The sequence below is a fragment of the Ptychodera flava genome, chromosome 5 (genome assembly GCF_041260155.1).
Source record: "Ptychodera flava strain L36383 chromosome 5, AS_Pfla_20210202, whole genome shotgun sequence".
Lineage (NCBI taxonomy): Eukaryota > Metazoa > Hemichordata > Enteropneusta > Ptychoderidae > Ptychodera > Ptychodera flava.
The window spans coordinates 22780456-22799652 of NC_091932.1; the positions used below are offsets into that span (position 1 = coordinate 22780456).

General features: G+C 39.3%; 1 protein-coding gene across 1 annotated transcript in view; it reads left to right on the plus strand.

The window, feature by feature from the left end:
* The window catches only part of LOC139133281 (phe13-bombesin receptor-like), a 29326-nt gene extending 13862 nt beyond the window's left edge, over positions 1–15464 (plus strand). The window contains exons 2-7 of the mRNA XM_070699808.1: positions 9361–9506; positions 10895–10995; positions 11479–12681; positions 13457–13536; positions 14776–14895; positions 15333–15464. Of these exons, the coding sequence (XP_070555909.1) occupies positions 9361–9506; positions 10895–10995; positions 11479–12217 (986 nt within the window). The 3' untranslated portion in view covers positions 12218–12681; positions 13457–13536; positions 14776–14895; positions 15333–15464. The remainder of the gene's footprint in view (positions 1–9360; positions 9507–10894; positions 10996–11478; positions 12682–13456; positions 13537–14775; positions 14896–15332) is intronic.
* Positions 15465–19197: the final 3733 nt, after the last annotated feature.

Sequence of the window (19197 nt, forward strand, 5' to 3'; positions counted from 1 at the left end):
AATAAAAACGAAAAAAATAAAAAATGCCATGAACAGAGATACAAAAAAAACGCGTGGGCCTGTGGAAAGAAAAAAATAAATGAGGACTCGCCACAGCAAAAAGAAAAAGAAAAAAAAAAAAAAGAAAAAAAGAAAAAAAACGAGCACTCGCCACAGAAAAAAAAACAACAAGCCCGAAATTACAATTATTTTATTCAAAAAACTCATGGTTCACGTTTCCTTCGATCGATGAATCCCCAACAGCGGGGAATCCGATCACCACATACTCCAATGTTTGACGAAATATTAATTGAGCATTTCAGTGATAACGTGACATCTTGAAACCTAGCTCTGTTTGGCTGGGCCCTGCTCTACTTGAAACCATACTTGATGAAATGAAGTGGGCAATATCACCTACAGAACGTCCAAGTTAACAGTGAATAGTTCCAGAGAGTCAAGTTAACTGAGCCAATTTCAGGCAGTCCACAGGTCAGATCACGAGCGAGACGTACAACCCATGACCCTTCATAGCAACACTGCGAAGAAATCGATGCCTTAGGCGCGGTATGGCAGGGAGCCCACTGCAGGCCTTCCACCGAGCCGCACTGTCATCGCCGTTTGGCCTACATGATTTCTACACAGTTTTATACGTATGGTTCGATACATCGGGTTCAAATACCATGATAATAAACCACCTCGTTGTTTGCTAATTCCTCGTCTATCCTCAAAGATCACCCAAATCATGATAAAATGAATAGTTTTGAAGAAATCTGCCGCATGTTGAGAGAACGTCCATCGTTTTCCGTGTTCGACAAGACGAGCGACGCAACTGTACAAGCCTTACGACTACGAGTATGGCGAGAGTGTCCGGCCTTCGCAACGCCAGACACTCTCACTATACTCGCAGGGCTAGACCGGCACATACACGACATGTCGATCCCCATTGCAGAAATCTTTATATCCACACAGTCCAATATATGGAGCTACGATATTTGTGCAGTAGCCTATACATAGCTCTGGGTGGCAGGGCAGGGCTGTGAGTTACCGGCGTTATACGGCCTGGCCGTATCCGGTAACTCACAGCCCGGCCTTGCTGCGGATCCGTAGCCCTACCACTCCCTTTGCTGGTTGTGTTGAGCTACAGTGTACAGAGAAATAGCGGCTGCTTGATCAGTGTTTGTCAAGTCGGGCGCGTTCGCGTTCTACAGGTACTACTACTACTAGTGAAAACGTTGCCTCGAATTTAAACGGAGTGTTTCAGCCCGAGTATTTTTGCCTTTGCCACACTCCGTTTAGAGGCTAAACCCACGGGATACGTGTGTGGTTCGATACATAGCGGCCGCTGCTAGCTTTGCATGGCAGGGCTGTGTACGTGTTACCGGCGTTATACGGGAGGCCGTGTCACGCCGGTAACACACAGCCCTGCCATGCAGAACTAGGCCGCAGAGTGCTGCGTGGTATGCAATTTTACTATGCATACCCACACGGCGGCCGCTGTGTATCGAACCACACGTAACCGTGGGCTAGCGGCAAGCCATCGTTTTGTTGGGGTTTGGGCACAGACTGTCTATGATTTGGGAGAGGCGGCCCTACACTTTACAGCGAGGGGATCGCTGGTTGCCGGCGTGTAGGCCTACTGTACTAGCGACGGGACCGCCGGCCCGCGCTGGCTTACCACCTCGAGTGTACATTGGAGCGAGGGGACCGCTGGCAGCCGACGAACCACCACGAGTGTTTTGTCCACTTTTAACCAAAACTGGTAACTGTTTAATATAGAATGGGACGTGTCGATAACTTGGACGTCCATGAGATGATATTGAAGACTAGAAGCTGAGAGTTATCGCTGAAATACCCCAAATATCATGTCCAACATCCGAGTGTGGTGATCCAAAACCCTCTGGCATTAAACTGTAACAATCATGACGTTGACAATTATTCAATTTTCATGTTGGGCTTTTTCTGCGGGGTGTCCCACTCTGTTTTCTTTTCTCGAACGGGCCTCTTTTTTTTCTACTGAGTTTTTTTTTTTTTTTGGTAACCTCTTTTTTTTTGTAACCTCGCTTTGGTTTTTTTCCCAAGCTGACCTCGTTTTGGTTTCTTTACAGCCTCAACGCCGGCGCGATCTCGGTCGACTTTTCAATTGTGATTCTCTTTCTTTTTTTAGTCAGACCTGATGGTGGTTCGTTTTGTTTTTTGGTAGTAGTGCAAGTACTATTTGTGGTTTTGTTTTTAATCATTTCAATATTTTTTGTGTGTGTGCTTGATTTTTTTCTTTTTTCCCTTATAATCAGCATTCATTGCACCTTTATATCAAATACACGTGTATGTGTACGTCAATAAGTATGGGAGTGTGGTATTTCCAAATTTTGAAAAGTTTATCTTCTCATTACGGTTTAAAGAATATTTTACAATTAAGCATTACATAACATTCTGCCCTTTTTTGCAATAATACTTTTCTCGTTTATTTTCTTCCGTAATTCCATCGAATTTTTATTTCAATCAAGAAGGACGGTTGCACGTCATCTTATCTGTACAGACACATTCAAATATTTAATGACACGTATTTTCAAATGAATGCTATTTTTATGAAAAGGTACATTAATAAAATGCAATGATATGGACGAAAGAGCTTTTTTCTTATTATTCATACACGTTTAAGACTTAATTTTTAGAAAGAAAATTTGACAGTTTATTTTTACTCTATGACGATAAATATTTTTGAAACATTTGGCGCGCCGTAGTACGGGTATGAAGCTTGTGGGCAGTTCAATTTTGTCGCGTATACTTCAGTGGAGGCGTCTGTCTGCATACTGAGGAATATTGTACAAGACAGTTTTAAGCCAAATGAATATTTACATAAATATTATCGATATCAGGTCATGGCATATTGTTGCTTAAATTTGTAGTCTTTTAAACACTGAAAAAGGAAACGGGATTTTCAAAATGTACGCTGTGGTAGAAGAGGCATACATGGGAGATTGCAGTCGTTTTGAAAAATCAGTTGTAACATAGTATTTCCACCTGCACTTGTATCACTGAAGGAAATCATAAACATCTCATACGTGGCAAAAAATATTGCTAGATAAGTAAATCCTTCATTGGAGAAAGTTTATGTTTGAATCGAGAAAAAAGTAGCGAGTAGAGATTTATGCACGATGAAATAATACCCCACAGGAATTTCCAATTTTCCTGTTTCATTTGGTCCCATTGTTGTGTAATCAAACAAAATGAAATGCCCGCTGACCCAGCGTCGTAATCCACGATCCTGGCTTCGGGTGTTTTCGGGCTTCCTCGTTATTTAGAAGCAAAGCAATTTCCAGCTCTGATATCTCTATACCTACAAAAATGTAACCAGGAGCCATCTGCATCTCACATTAAAAGTCCATCACTCGGAAGAGACTAAAAATGAAACCAAGACTAGATTCGATTTGATTCTAATAAATTCTTTGCGAACGTTCGCTCAGCATAAGTATTTATTATCTGACAAGTGATCATGTTGCAAGACCGAAAGTGAGTAGAGATAAAGTCCGCAATTTATGTCCAGTAAACAAGTTTTATTCCTCCATTCTGTGGCGACATTAGTAATAAATAATTAATAGTTTATTGGAAAATATCACTGATAATTGCAAATGTATTGAAATCTCTAGATGTTTTGCCATATCATTCATATTTTTACATTTACAAATAGGTCCAACCAGTGCGAGTATGTGGTATCTCCTAACATGATACGACAGAAATCCTATATTTAAAAATATGTTGTCATAATAACCATTAATGTGACAAATATTTACCAGTCTTACGAAAGGACCGAGCCAAACTATTCATTATCAATTTTACACATTTAACTATGAAAACAATAACAATAATAATAATCATCATCATCATCATCATCATCATCACCATCATCATCATCATCATTATAGATGATGATGATGATGATGATGATGACGATGATGATGATGATGGTGCTGATGATGATGTCTACGATGAGAGGTGTCAACTGAAGGACAGATTCTTCTTCAAACTTCAATATTAGTAAAATAGTGAAAAAATCCAAACTCTTGTTCCAATATTGCACTCAAATCTTGAAGCAAAATTGTTCATTTCTACTCAGAAAAAATGTTTGTAGATTCCAATGCCCCTGAAAGTACAGTACGATTGAGACTGCTTTCCAAATCTTAAAGAGACGGTGCATGCCATGAGAAATACAGTACCAGCGGCAAGATTTTAATGTGTGGCGCCAACTAAATGAGCTTAACATTTGTCTTCTGTACAGCATTCAATAATAAACAAATGACAGGTAATGGGGCTTGCCTCTTACTTTTATACATTACCACAGGAATTTCAGGCTAAGCTGTTCGATAAGTGCCTCTTTTCATTATTGAAGTGTCTAGGTAAATGGATTTTATAACTTCATTCTTCATGTCATACTTATAAAGCGTATCGCACACTTTCAACCTGTAATAGCATGTCAGGAAACGCTACACGGATCTCTCTAGAATTGCCAAACATAACGCCGGGGGTATATCTGAAGTGATGCAAACCCCCTGTTTACATCTTCGTTAACTTTATCGCACAACGAGCCATGCGTGCCTTTTCAAAACTGTGTCTTCGGTAAGGGTCGAGCGGTAAAATCGAAAGATCGGACGTAAATGGCCGTAAAACAGCCACCATATGAGCAATGATTTTTACCGCTGACGCACGCCGAAGTCGTAAAGATTCTGACACACATCGAATAACGTTCACTGGCAACTGATGGATTTTGGAAAATTCTGAACACTCTAGGTCCGGCAGAAAATTCATTGTTAACAGTGCTTCGTTGTACATGCTCTTCCTTGTTCGTCAATTTAGTAACTTTCCTTACGGCTCAAAAAGTTTAAGAAAGATCGATTCGGAATACAGATCGTTCTTGCGGAAGAATTTAACTCTGATTTTTCCCCTTTTTGTCAAGGAATCAAGATCTTTAATTCAGATATTCCAGATTTGCTCTCGCGAACGTTCTTCATTCCGGGTGCCTGAACTCTGTAATGGTTCAGTCAGCTGTACGAGTGCCTCTCCGAGATCTCGGTTTCATCATGTCGATGGTACGTCCTTCTGTCTACCCGCTTTTCCCTCCGAGTTGGACTCGATATAAATTTATGACCCTCACGTCTCCGCCAATTCACCATACACGCACTATAGGCTGTACCAGATTACGCATTTATTATATCCCGTATTGTGAGATTCGAAACTTCAGTACTGAAGTGCTACGCATAGAAAATGAAAAACAGTGAGATGATACAGTTAATTAATAACTTCTTCTGTTTTTAATTTTTAATAATTAATTCCTAACGAAGGAATACAGTTGGTTCCAGACGTTAGCCACTATAATCCAGTGATAATCTCCTTGATATGTGAAACAGATCAGGGTTACATAGGGGATTTTATACTCCTCTGATATTGTAAAACGTTCAGATACAATTCTATGTTTAAGAACATACGTTTAGTTGTGCGGCCTCTTAGACGATGTGTATGGAATGTTTGAAGGTCTGCTGGTCAGGTGTCAAACATATGTCGATATTTCAAAATCTCCTGCTGTACGAAATCGTAAAATGAGTCGAGGGTTAATGCTTACGGTCGTGCGGTAGCTATAAAGGCCGTATGGGTTCGTCAAGTGTAAAACATGGCAATATGTTCAATAATGTATCGGGTGCTCCTCAAAGTAGTAAAGCATATGTTCAGTTTGACATCACAGACTAAATGGAAGAGTTCAACATTGTTGCCATGGTTAGATCTAATGAATGTCGAACTATCGAGGCATATCAGAAAATGTTTTACTTGTCTCCAAGCTTACATAATTTATATCCCTACGGCCTACTCTAAACTCAAACTTCCAAGAGGGCCGCACGTGCCTTTTGACAAAAAAGTGAACTACTCAGTTTTTGCATGTGTCGACACCTTGCTCCCGTTCCATCCAATTCCCAGTGCAATCTGGTTTCTCCGAGTAACGAGATAAATTTTGCTGATTACCACAGCCGAGGGAATCGCTCCCGGCAAAATACGGTAACGCTTCCTCTTTCGCTGAACAAACAAGCGAGCAATTGGCGCTGCGTGGTACGGCTTAACAAGATCGGGCGCATCATTTGCGGGTACACCAACCACCCCTGTGTGTTGCGACGAAATTATAACATACCCAGAAGGCAAAACGTTCCACCGGCCAATCATTTACACCGGATACCTTTCGGTCATTTGCAGAAAGGTCGAAGGGGTCAGCGACATTACTCTAAATTAATTTCTTCGCACTGATTTAGAGCATTTTAAGCAAAACGGATTTACAGATACACGTGTTCGATGTAGTTTCCACACGCCTAGAACTGCTGTACTGCCTTGCATCTGTCATCCATGTGATGGAAGCGCTTTAAGTCAGTTATCATTCAAATCTCTAAATAAGTTAGTTCCTCTCGAGTCACCACAGTTCATCTTTCTATATTTTCTTTTCCCGTTCTCTTTTTAGTATTCTCTTCAAGAGACTTTGCTGTCGTCACGCGATGTATAAATCTCTTGCTTGCGAACGTAATTATCAAATCATAATCTCCGCTGTAAGAAGTTTTGTTGTAAATTATGCAGTGTGACCAACGTTGAGTCACCATACTGCAGGATAAAGATTTGGAGTATTAAGTGTTTTGGGACAAATGATGCGAGAATGAAAAACGCCACAGTTGCCATGGAAATCAAGAAATGGCATGCAGCTTAACTCCTTGACGGTTCTTAAGTAGCCCTTGCACGTTCTCATTGCAACCTTTAGAAATCTAAGAGTTATCGGAAATGACAAACTCGCCGCCGCTACTCATAAAACATGTATTCCGTTGACGCGCGATTGCAAACATCACTGACACAGAATATAGAGCTTTGTTCCTGTCGATGATGTGTGACTATAGCAGGCGGAGATTTTGTGATCATTGGCAGCAAACAAAAATTGTATCAAACGCCGTCAGCAAATTCGCCTGAGCGAAGTGAATTTTTGGTTCGATGAATGCATTCAATTACTACGCAATGGAGATGTTTGATTGTGAGGATTTCGCTGCGTGTATCGGGGCAATAAAAATGTAAATGCGCTGGTTTTGAAAAATGGTTGCACACTGCATGAAATCATATAGCGTTCGAACGTGTTAGCTTACCGCAGTGTAGGTAGTATTCAGCGAGTTCTCTGCGATAGTTTTGGTAAATATTTATTTACGCCATTTCTTTCACTTGGAAGTTACTGTTCTCCCGTCTTTTTCAACGGCAGCTGTCTTGCTAGAATCAGTAACGTGATCAGTACTCGTTTTGTTCTAGAAGTGTTGTAAACGTTCTGTTATAGTTGTGTGGAATTTCATACTAAGGTAGTATGCACCTCGAAGTGAAAGACTTAAACTTTTGCTCAAATTTGTCTAAATGAAACTTTCAACCATTCTCTTACCAAATCAACAATAAAAATCGGGGGTCAACGTCCAAAGTTTCGAACTAGCGAAAAAAATTACCCAACATTTTGCTATATTTGAATTTCAAAATGGCCGCCATTCCTGTGGTAACTCTATAGAGAAAAATTAAATTTTGGATTTTCGAAAAACTAAGAAAACGAAAGTTTTTCTTTCTCCAAGAGCTTTAAAATGAACTCCCACAAGTAATAGGTCAGAAAAGAATTGTAGAAAATTGAGAGTCCGACTATCTGTCCCAGAGGTGCTTTCTACCTTAAAGCCTATCTAAAGGGTGTCGTCAATTTCGATCAAATCTTGGTGAATTTTTGAAAACTACTGCGTTTGATATTTTCTCCATGGCGATCATATTAAACAAGTATTTACGTGAATTTCACCAAAATATCACATTTAGTAATATCACATTATTTTTTCTTCTTAGTAGTTTCCATTACCATAGTTGTTTTAGCACAAATTATTTGTAGAACATAGTTTTCTATGAGTTCTTCGGGCAATTGTACGTAATTAAATTCTATTTCTGTCTTCTAGTACCTGCATGCTTAAGACTGTACAATCTTGAACGATTTCGACGGACAATTGTGTTCATTATAAATAGTGAAGTGGAAGGCCAAATCGTTCAAGTTTAAGAAAGCATAGTCTCAAAGAATTCAATTAATTGTAAAGTCCCAATCGATGAAGTCTATGGATCTCTTTTGGTGGACTAAGACACCAATTGTACAATTAATCTACAAGCAAGCCATGAATTCGAATTAAGTTATTGTCGTTTCATTTTCGCCATACCTCGCGATCATAACATTTATACCGCAGGTTCTTTATATCCACAGGCTCAATGGTCAGAAATATTTTTATGTCAGATTTGGGATGGAGCATTTGCGCTCAGGGGAAGTTAATACAATTGAAGATATCGACGCAGAAAATATTGCTGAACAGGTGTCTGCCTGCACTTTTGTGAGGAAAAAATATTCCGAAATGACAAGAAAGTGAAAGAGTTAATGTTTTGACAACATATATGCATGCATGCTTACCTTACTTCAGAAAATAACACTCTAAATCTTAGAAGGTGCATGCAATAATTGATTGTCCTTATTTTTATTTGCCCTAATGAAATATCATGTTGCATCCCAAAGGTTAAAAAATAAACTCATACGCATAAGTTGTCAGGTAACAATTCGGTATACCTTTGATATGCAAGATTAACATATTACGAACCTGTGTCTTGCACTGTGCATTTAATGTCTTTTAAAGGTTGCATTATAACTTTTGGTACATTGGGAAAGAAAAAATACCTGCCAGATTCACACTGATATCACCCTGTTGACAGAAAGTGCTTGAAGTTTTATGTTTCTTTTAATTTGACGATGTGAAATTCTTGTCAATATGAAACTTTTATATTTTGCGGAATTTGTATGTCATGTGAGACAATATGGCTGCCTGACATGCGAACACAGCTTCGCTTGTCTGTACAAATTTTCATTTTATACAGCCTCTGTCCTTGCGACTTAGAAAGTATGGGCGCTGCCAAGTCCTTGTGGATATGCCATCAATAATTTTACATTTGAATGCTTTCCTGGATGGATCCGAGTGCGTGACGATCGCCACCGGTTTCGTCCTCGTGAGTGGCACAAGACCCTTCCTGGCAGAGCGTATAATTGCATTGTTCCACTGGAGTGGGTATTCTCGCTGAGGAACGCTGATCACAGACTGAATGTAAATTGTGTAATTAGCCGAACGCAGTAATCGCAAAGCTTGTTGTTGACAGACAGTTGTTGAAAAATAAACAAAACCAAACTTCTGTTATAGTCAGATAATAGTTACTGAGCAAGAGGCTCGAGTTATACGGTATTATTGTTTGTCGTATATTAACATTATAGCTTTTTTAAATCCGATTAAATTCCATTTATTTTCTTCATTTTCCTCGATAATACAGGAAATACTCTGACAGTGTCAGTCGTTGCCCTCAACCCTCACCTCAGAACGGTGACAAATCTATTCATCTCGCAGATGGCGGTGGGGGATTTGACCTTGTTGCTCTTGGCGATGCCCTTTGACGTCATAAGCACGTATGTTTTCCAGGTGAGTGGCGAACTTTTGATGGAATTCCTTTCAGAGATGGCATGTCACTTTTTTGGGGGATAATTTCGTGTTTCTGTGTCTCCGGGCACAGTTGGATTTTGTTCGGTATCCGAGTACCGTCACTGACATAGAGCCACGATGATAGAGGTGAGATACGCATCTTGAAACTGGGCCGATGATTCTGTTGATCGTATCATCAACGCTTTTATCACACTTTCCTTGCAATATTGTCTGATATAAGTACAGACACATGAATAGTCTGTTGAAATTAATTTATGATGGCAAAACACCGATTTCATCTGTTAATTACGAGTCTCAGTAACGATATGATATTACATTACATGGAAAATGTAATAATCTTTGACATGTTAATGACAAAATACATGTGTAATGGTGAACTGTGATCGCAATCTTGACAGACAATGGCCGACTTAATTTCTAAGTAATGAAAACGCCGTTTCTTTTATCTCTTTACGACCGTTATTCACAGTCTAAATTAACATGTATGGATTGAAGCCCTGTCGAGTCTTTTGAGATGACATAATAAATTGACGCCCTCTAAGTATGCAGGGAGGACTGAAAAAATATGCGAGATCTCTGAAGGTGCAAATCACATACTCTATGGGGCATGCGTGATCACCTTGGCAACAGAATACTCACGGCACCAACTTTATTGATGCTAACTTCTTTTGACATTATCATAACTCAGGACACTAGTGGTCGAGACATCTTCGGCTGATAGATGACACAGCTCGAGCTGTCGTAAAACGCGCATATCCTGCGCGTACACATTCATTTTCCCGCGAGTTACTTTATGGTGCAATACGTTCGCAAGGTTACACGAATTTTAGGCATCCTCGTCACTATATTAAGAGGGCACCGACGTGTTCACCTAACAGATTCTATTGCTTCGATATTGCAACTCTGTCTGGTGTTAGCATTTCAGACAATTCGAAAGGAGGTAACGCAGCAGGCCAAGACACTCGAATCCTTATACATCCTGCCTATGATAAGCTCTATCGTGTTTCTCTTTGGCTGGTTGGCTGTGGCTGCATATTAATTACCAAATTTTGTCTAGTAAGGGCGGGAAAAGAGTTACTATTCGTAGAGAGACAATAATTAAATAATGTGTTGGGTGTGTACGACAGGTACTGACAGATATCGATTCTATCAATAAAGTGTTGATATTTTACCTCAAAATCGACAGATATTGGTTTTTATCGATCCAATTGTGTGCTATAGACAAGTGTGAATGTTGGAAGCTTATGAAGAAATAGACAGCTGGACACTTTCTGAACAATACACACTTCCATATATGGCAAATGTAACCATGTAAATACAAAACTGACGATAACTCATATTGGTAAAATATTTTTTGATTTTTAAAGAAATGGAACTTCAGTGGTGAATTCTGCAGTGTGGTATATTTCTTCCAAGATTACGCAATCGCAGTGACTGCTTTCACCTTGACGGCAATGAGTATCGACAGGTAGGTATTACACAGCAAGAGAAGTCCATCCAAAACTTACCCGTTCTTATAACATGACAACGTGTTCTTGTCATTCATTCTCATCGCGGTCATGGAGAGAGGTTTTTGTGCACCGTAAATGTAAGTTCAGTCACAGACAAGGAGAAAAACTTATCTCTTCGTAGGCACCGCGAAAATAACCGCCACTTTAATATTAATTCCTAGATACCCAATGGAGATCAATACTTGATACTTTACTTGTCCAATTTCAAAAGAAAACTATGTTTTGTTTTCGCTGTTGTAAAAGATATTGCTTCAGAAATTCATAGAGTTGCCTAACAATATGAGCCTTAACAATACAACTTTCATTTTCAAGGCAAGTCTTTGATTCACTTTTCTATAACACTCACCAAAAGACGATTTTAGAGTAGTTTATTGAGAAAAAAATATCATTCACCTCTTAACATATTTAAATCCGCTTCAACCTCTCTTCCGGTCTTCCAGGTTCCTGACCCTATCTCGACCCATGAGGGCGTACAGCATTCGCTCGGCCAAGAAGTTCGTCGCAGTGGCGTTTCTGGTCCAACTACTGGCCGTATCTGCTGCCTTGCCGAAGAGTCATTTCAGTGACGTTACGAAAATGCCAGTGCTTCCGGTCGCCGCCAATAATGAGTCGGCTGGGACGGTATGTCGGCTAGTCCTCTCGCGATCGGCTTCACTGAAGTTTTCACTCACGCGAATAGCCGTTTTCTACGTTGTCCCGCTCATCATCATTACAATCGCTTTCACGAGGATAAATGCGTTTCTAAAGTCCTCCGAAGCGCAGGTGTTACTCTCCGCAAATTACAAGATCATGGCTGCCTGTAAGAGGGCGCTAAAACTCCTGCTTACTCTCATCACTCTATTCTCAGTGCTGTTTCTACCGGCGACCATCGACAGCATTGTCTCTGTGTTCGTCCGCGATGGTTTCTCCACCTACAACAAATGGTACTCCCTCTGCGAATTTCTGGCCGACACCTTCTTTTACTCGATCAGCGTCTACAAACCATTCGTGTACTCGCTGTTGAGCGTTAACTTCCGACGCGGCTACCGCAACCTCATCTGCTGTCTCCGTAACAACCCGAACAAGGAGAGCATCGTCAGTCAGAGCGACGATTCGTCGACGGTGGAGGCGAGTTCGCTGTGGTCGTACTACAGCGGCGCCGACAGTATAGACGCCGGCAACGTTGGAGATCGACTGTAAAGGACACGCAGCAATAATTATGAAACTTTAGAAACTGACAAAAAAGCAGTATACCATAATATATTTCAAGTTTTACGTTTCGAGTATCCCTCTGATGAGTCGAATCATGACTCAATCCTTTATGTTTGTTTTTTCCCGCAAAGTGTTTTATTTATATTATGCATATTTTATGTCATTATTGGAAGGGCGCCAGCGTGAGTTCTGGGAGGTAATGCTTCTTGTTTTTTTACTATGGCCTATCAACTACGATTGGACTGCAGTTACAAGAATCTACAACTATTATCTGTCATCGTTCGAAAGGGCGTCACCGTGCGGTTGGAAAGATAACATACTCTTGTTTTTTTGGTGTGGAACTTCAAATGTCGTCTGAGTGTGGATCCCAGAACTATAGAGAAAACGAAAGAACTAAAATGATGTCACCATTCTGTACCACAAACGGAACAGACCTGCGCATCCTTTGTGACGTAAGTAATAACAGATGCTTAAATGCGAAGTACTTGCATTCAAATAAATATATGAAAACAACATCCTAATGACTTATACTGTCAATGATAAAAACAAAACAAAACAAAACAGTACTTAATAACGTAAGACTTTAGTTCGGCACCTTTATTTGAAAGAATAGAATGATAGCTTACATTACGTAAACAGACATGATCAAGCTTTGTGACGTGACAATATACTTAACTACATCCAAATGAATCTATAAAGACAAGTTGAACCCCTGAAATAACTTCTACTCTCTATAAAAAAGATTAGAAGTGGTTCATAATGAAAAAAAATAAATAGCATTCACAAACGTATGACTTTAGTTCGGCCCAGAATGTTAGCTTAAATTAACCTAAAATGTATTATTGACAAAGGGATAGAAGTCGAGTGCTAAAAGTTAATAAGGCTTCGTACAGTATCACCGCTACAAACTCCTGTGGCAGGTAAAGATGGTGTTTGAACTGCTCAGTATAGAGTAATAATCTGTCATGATCGATCGCCATGATTTGTGCTGCTACCTCAGAGAAAAAATTAATCGTTCCTGTATACTTGTCCCTCTTTATTTACATAATGGCGCCGGTTGCATGCACAATTACTTCAAATGTGTTAGTTGTCTGTCTGATGTTAGTGTGAACACGGCACATCCGTCGACGGACTGCAAATAAACTACATAGTTTTCCCTCTATAAATTTATGTTTGTTTATTTTCAAATCTGTATCGTAACGTTTCGTGTGACTGTTATTCTTTCAGATCAGCCGCCACGATACGTCCATGAAATGTCCATATTTTGCCTATTCCGCTAGCATTGGCGGTTCCTTCGTTTCTCAGAGGTAAGACACCTCGCTACGGACTATGGATCCTGAGATAATTTGAAGAAAAAAATTGTACTTGAATACAGGGCAATGTTAATCCTCAAGACTCGAAAATGTTGTATATATATGTATATATGTGTGTATAATATTTTTGGCGTAATTTATGTTAAACACTGCACATGAAGGCTTTTCTGAAAGCAACCTTGTCGATTCATCTGCTGCTATTATCAGTTCTGTGCATGTGGCGCTATCGGATGTAGAAAGCCTCCGATTATGTGGCAGACGCCTTTCACTACGACATGTTGAACTTGAACGTATGTACGTAAAAGGAAGCGTACAGCCTTTTGAAAAAAAACTTTAGATTGTGTACACGTTGTGTCCTGCCGTGAAGAAAATCACACCTAATCGTGGTCAAACCACTCTTTTTGATACGAAGAAATAGTAAAAGTATAAACTTTGTTTATCTATATTCGTGTGCAGATTTAACAAGGACAGGTTGTTATTACATTTATCGCACATAATAAAGTGCACAATTTTCCTGAATCCAATTTCGCATTAAGGAATTACGTTTTGAGGGGGGGGGAGGATTGACACCAAACTAAGGAATTATGTTTCTAGTGCGTCACGATCCCTTACGACAAACTTACGTACAACAAGAGCGCCCTCACAGGCAAGATTAGCGTCAGTTTTCCCTTTTGAACGAGCCTGGTCCCGGACGAGCCTGCGCTTGGGAACCATCGAATTTTGAGAGTTCTAAAATTCCAAGCACATATCTCAGTGTCACGTATCTGCAATATTTTATCCTCAAAATCATTTGATATGCATCAAAATGATTCAGCGTTTACGTAGCTTTTGTTGCCGTCCAAGTAATTCATCGGATACCAACATTGATGATGAGGAAACATATTCCAAACTCACAGACTTCGCGAAGAAGTACGAGGTACACAAACAGCTAGGCCTATTCAATTTCTTTTTTCTTTGTATAACTGCAAACATTCCAATATTGTTAAGAGTTAATATCAGTCATTTGCTGTTCATAAAAACGTTTCTTTCAATCATGCGGCCCAGTACTGACCATAAACAGGCTATTCAAAACAGGCACGGGAGGAAAGTAAATGACGTTCTCAAAACAGTTCCCCAGCGGTGTTATTACTTATTCTGTTATATTCATACTCTGAGCTTACTGTACCTGTACATCTCTTTCAATAAGAGGAGAGATCCGAAAGAATTTGACGTTTTTTCTTATCTTTCATTCAGATCGGAAGCGCAGTTTACACAACCGACCAGGCATACTACAAAAAAGGCTGCTGTTTCTTGAAATTTTGGAGAAAGCGAGATTTCCTCCTGACTTCTCCATACCTGATCTCTGTGTCTCACGTGAGTAGTGAAAAAGTTATCCGACGACGTTGAATGTCAGAACGGCAGAGTTAGAACTACACAGTTTGTTCAAAGTGGGCGTACAAAATATTAACGTTTGCTGATAGAAATTGTAGAAAGTGAACAATTTCTTGTAGTTCCATGTAGAACATTTAAAGTCATCTGGCAAAAAATTGGACCTTCATACATATTTTTAATATATCTCTAACAATGTTATAAACGTAATTTCATTTACTTTCACTATATACCGTTCGAGGACAAGACGCATATACTACGTTTGAAAAATTAGATTTGATTACATTCCTTACTGTATGTTAAGGGGGAGCATTCGACTCTTTTCTTTACCTATTCATGACCGTTATGCATTTAAAAATGTTTATTGTCAGCTAACACCGAATTTCTCATCCGTTTATTGACTGATGTGGTTTCTTTTTTAGGACGAAAACGGAGACAGCTTCCGAAGTTGCACAATCGACATGTTCTACTACGAGCTGAAAATTTCATCGAAGTCAAATCCGAAATCTTTCAAATTTTCACTCATACCGTGCAGTGACAACAAAGTTTTTCGAGTAAGCAAAACATTTCTGATTTGTTACTTCTTACTCGCATTTCAATTTGTACAAGACACAAATTGAAAGACGAAAGGGGCGGCAGAGATACGGATTGACTGACATGGACAAGAAATCTACAAAGAGACGGACTGACAAACAGAGAGATAGCGGGACAGATATGTACATACATACATACATACGTACGTACGTATGTACATACGTACGTACATACATACATACATACGTACGTACGTACGTACGTACATAGACAGACAGACAGACAGACAGACAGACAGACAGACAGACAGACAGACAGACAGACAGACAGACAGACAGACAGACAGACAGACAGACAGACAGACAGACAGACAGACAGACAGACAGACAGACAGACAGACAGACAGAGTCTTGTCAGGTAGCATTTTCTGTGTGTCTAGATCCTTAACCTTAATATTTATGAATTGCAGAAGAAACTAAAATTCAAGGTCACAACCAACGGCGCCGAAGAATACAGCACATTGATGGATGCAATTTGGTTAATGGCGGAGTATGCAAAAACTGCCAGGCACGTGACAGCTCGAGCCAATGAGATGAACGACAACGAAACATGAATCGAATGCTTGACCTTATCGTCTGAGTAGAGTAAATAAGAGGTATGGAGATATATACGTCTGTTTAAGGGACGAAGTCGGCCATTTTTCATGAATTTTGTTTGATGCAAGATTCTACTTATATTGTTTGATATGTTGAAAGATACTGAATGAATGGGTGACCATGCACATATTTGACCCCGGTTTTAGATACGATACATGAAACCATCGCGAAAATGAATTAATGGTCATGACCAACCCCTTGACTACCAAGGCCAATGTATTCCTATATACCAGGCCCCTTATGTAAATATTGATAAAATCTGGGGTGTGGTCATTGCATGACACTGCTTAGAGTAAAAATTAAATAAGTACCAATAAACCATATATTTTCTGATCAGCATGAAATTTTCCACTTTTTCATACATAAAGTTTGTATATCTAGGTCACGTGACTGATCACATGACACTTCATGTGACCAGAGTTGACAAAGAATATGAATATTTGAAGCATCAGGACGTGTTTTGAATCCATAAAATGATGCAAAGTTGAATACAGTTGCAATTTTCATGGCATTGTCTTTACATATATGTAATAATAACTACCCTTTACTTTATTTATAGATGTACCTATTTAAGATTTTTCTTACAAAAGGCAGAGTAAATAAACCATAAACATCAGCATCTGACATGATTCTGTATTTGAAAATCAACACATTTTATATTTGTAAACACCTGCTTTAAGTCTTCCTTGCAGAAACATGCATCTAAAATGGTTATGATTTATCAAAAAATATTTCACAATATTTAAAAATACATTTTAGGGAACAACATATCACATGACCAAACACATGACCAGTCATGTGACCAGTCATATTGATAATATGGCTGCTATAAAATTTCACTGGCTTATAGTAAAATACTGTATTTCCTCTAGTTTCATTCACGAATATTGCTGTTAATAGAACATATTTACATATAAATCATTTGTTTTCAATAAATAAACATTTCATTTCATTAAAAAAACCCATAAACATCTTCGCGATCGTCCGTACTTCTGAAAACTGTAAACAATCAGCGCGATGCTTCAGTGATCAGCCTGACCTTTCAGGGTCGAGGTCATGGGTCACGACATTTGCTTCCGGATTTTGGCCATATTCGGACGTACGGGGGCGCAATCACATTCAGGCCAGATCGGAATACATCAATCTTAGTTGCGCTGCGTGCAGGCGCCGAAATTACGGGATTTTTAGCGACAAAAACGAAGCAAATACGCCCATTTAACTGTGCCGGATATTTCCGGCACTCAAGGTATATGGTAATTCAATATGGCGCCGAAATATCCGGCGCCATAGGTAGTCAAGGGGTTCATTTTCGCGATTTTTTCATTTAACTTGCCTAAAACTGGGGTCGAATATATGCATGGTCACCCATTTATTCAGTATCTTTCAACGTAGTATCTTGCATCAAACAAAATTCATGAAAAATGGCCGACTTTGTCCCTTTAAATAGTGACACTGTCACCTTGTAATTTTGTCTCATATCTGTTAATCCGAAATTATCAATCTCCCACTCTCGGAAAATGAAAAAAATACCACCAAATCTCGGTTGTGGCGCTACTGTGTATGGCATTACAGTGCTGGTTCTAATGCAAATTCGGAATGTTGCCAAGCTATAAGACATATAGAGAAAGTCTAGTTCAGGCGTAGTGACCGTCTTTTCAATGAAGGTATACCATGTACTCGATTTTTGTGTAAATATTCGATTTTAGTTTTAATGTATGTCTTATTTATAATTAATGTCCACTGAAATGTGAGGAGAAAGTGTAAAAGTAACAGCAGCCAGAATGATGTTGTGCAGGTTTATACCGTGTATCATTACACGTAATTTACATGTAAGACCAAGCAACATCAAGAGCGCTGCCCCTCAGTATTCGGAGTCTTATCACTGTACCTTTTTGATCTACCATCTGTGGCCTCGGAGCTCATCTCGAAGCTCATGGAAGTTTTAACGGCTGATATCAGAAAATATTTGGTAATTTGCGATACCCTCGATTTCAAAAGGGAATGGTTTAACCTTTCCTTACGAAAAGCTCTAGCAAAAGTTTAAGTCTTTTACATACTCTAACCTCGTGTACATTTATTTTCAAAAACGATACATTTTGAAAAAAAAAAATATTTTATTTACCGAAACAAATGCATTTATGGATGTGACAGCACGGTTTTAGCCTACATTCTTAGTGCTGCAATGACTTACTTTTAATTCTTAGGCATCCGCCTTAAAGCCATTCTTTTATTTTTCATCATCCATTCTCTTACGCTTTCTTCCAGACTGATAACGACACAGGCCCCTCATAAAACTTCAAGCTCTATGGTTAGCTGACGATAATTGTGTGGTTAGCTGGTATGAGATGCACAGATACTGAAGAGATCACAATAGTCCGTATGCTGTACAGTGGCCGCGATGGGAAAAGTCCTATGGTGATGAGAACACTCTTTCGGCCGCAAGATGACCCTATTGATCTGCATGATATCGTCAGGGTGACGGACCTATTGCAACTCGAATGAGAAAGCTGCTTCGGGCCCTTACGAACTCCCATGACCTTCGAGGTGACATCTTGGCGTAAGGGTTGTGATCTTGAAATCTGAGGCAATCAACGACAGCGTTATGCTCTGACAAGTCTACCCTTGAAACTGCAAATTTTGATAAAGTTTTCTTTAATATTTGATACAAATTGAACTATATATGTATATGGCTATTAAGCACAAGTGTTTTCAAATAAAGGTATATCAGTCGTTACAATCCGCTTGCTTTCTGAATGATGAGATGATACAGTTGGCAAGTGATAATAATTTGCCCGTGAATGAGGTATGTTAAAGATCCATTAGCTGTAACTTTGGTCATTTTTTTATTTTGTTTGTTCGGTGTATCATCTGTAGTTTCTGGTTTGAATCCTTGAACCATGGAGAAATTCCTAATATTTAGCTCATAACTATACCCTATATGAGTATAATCTGCATTATTATTGTTCAAATTTTGTATTTAGGTCTGGACTAGAATACATTTATCAACAATAACAATGGTCATTTCACATATACAGGCTGTGTTGGCAAGCAGGACACCGGGCACTGGTCATAATGATAAGATTATAGTAAAATTCTG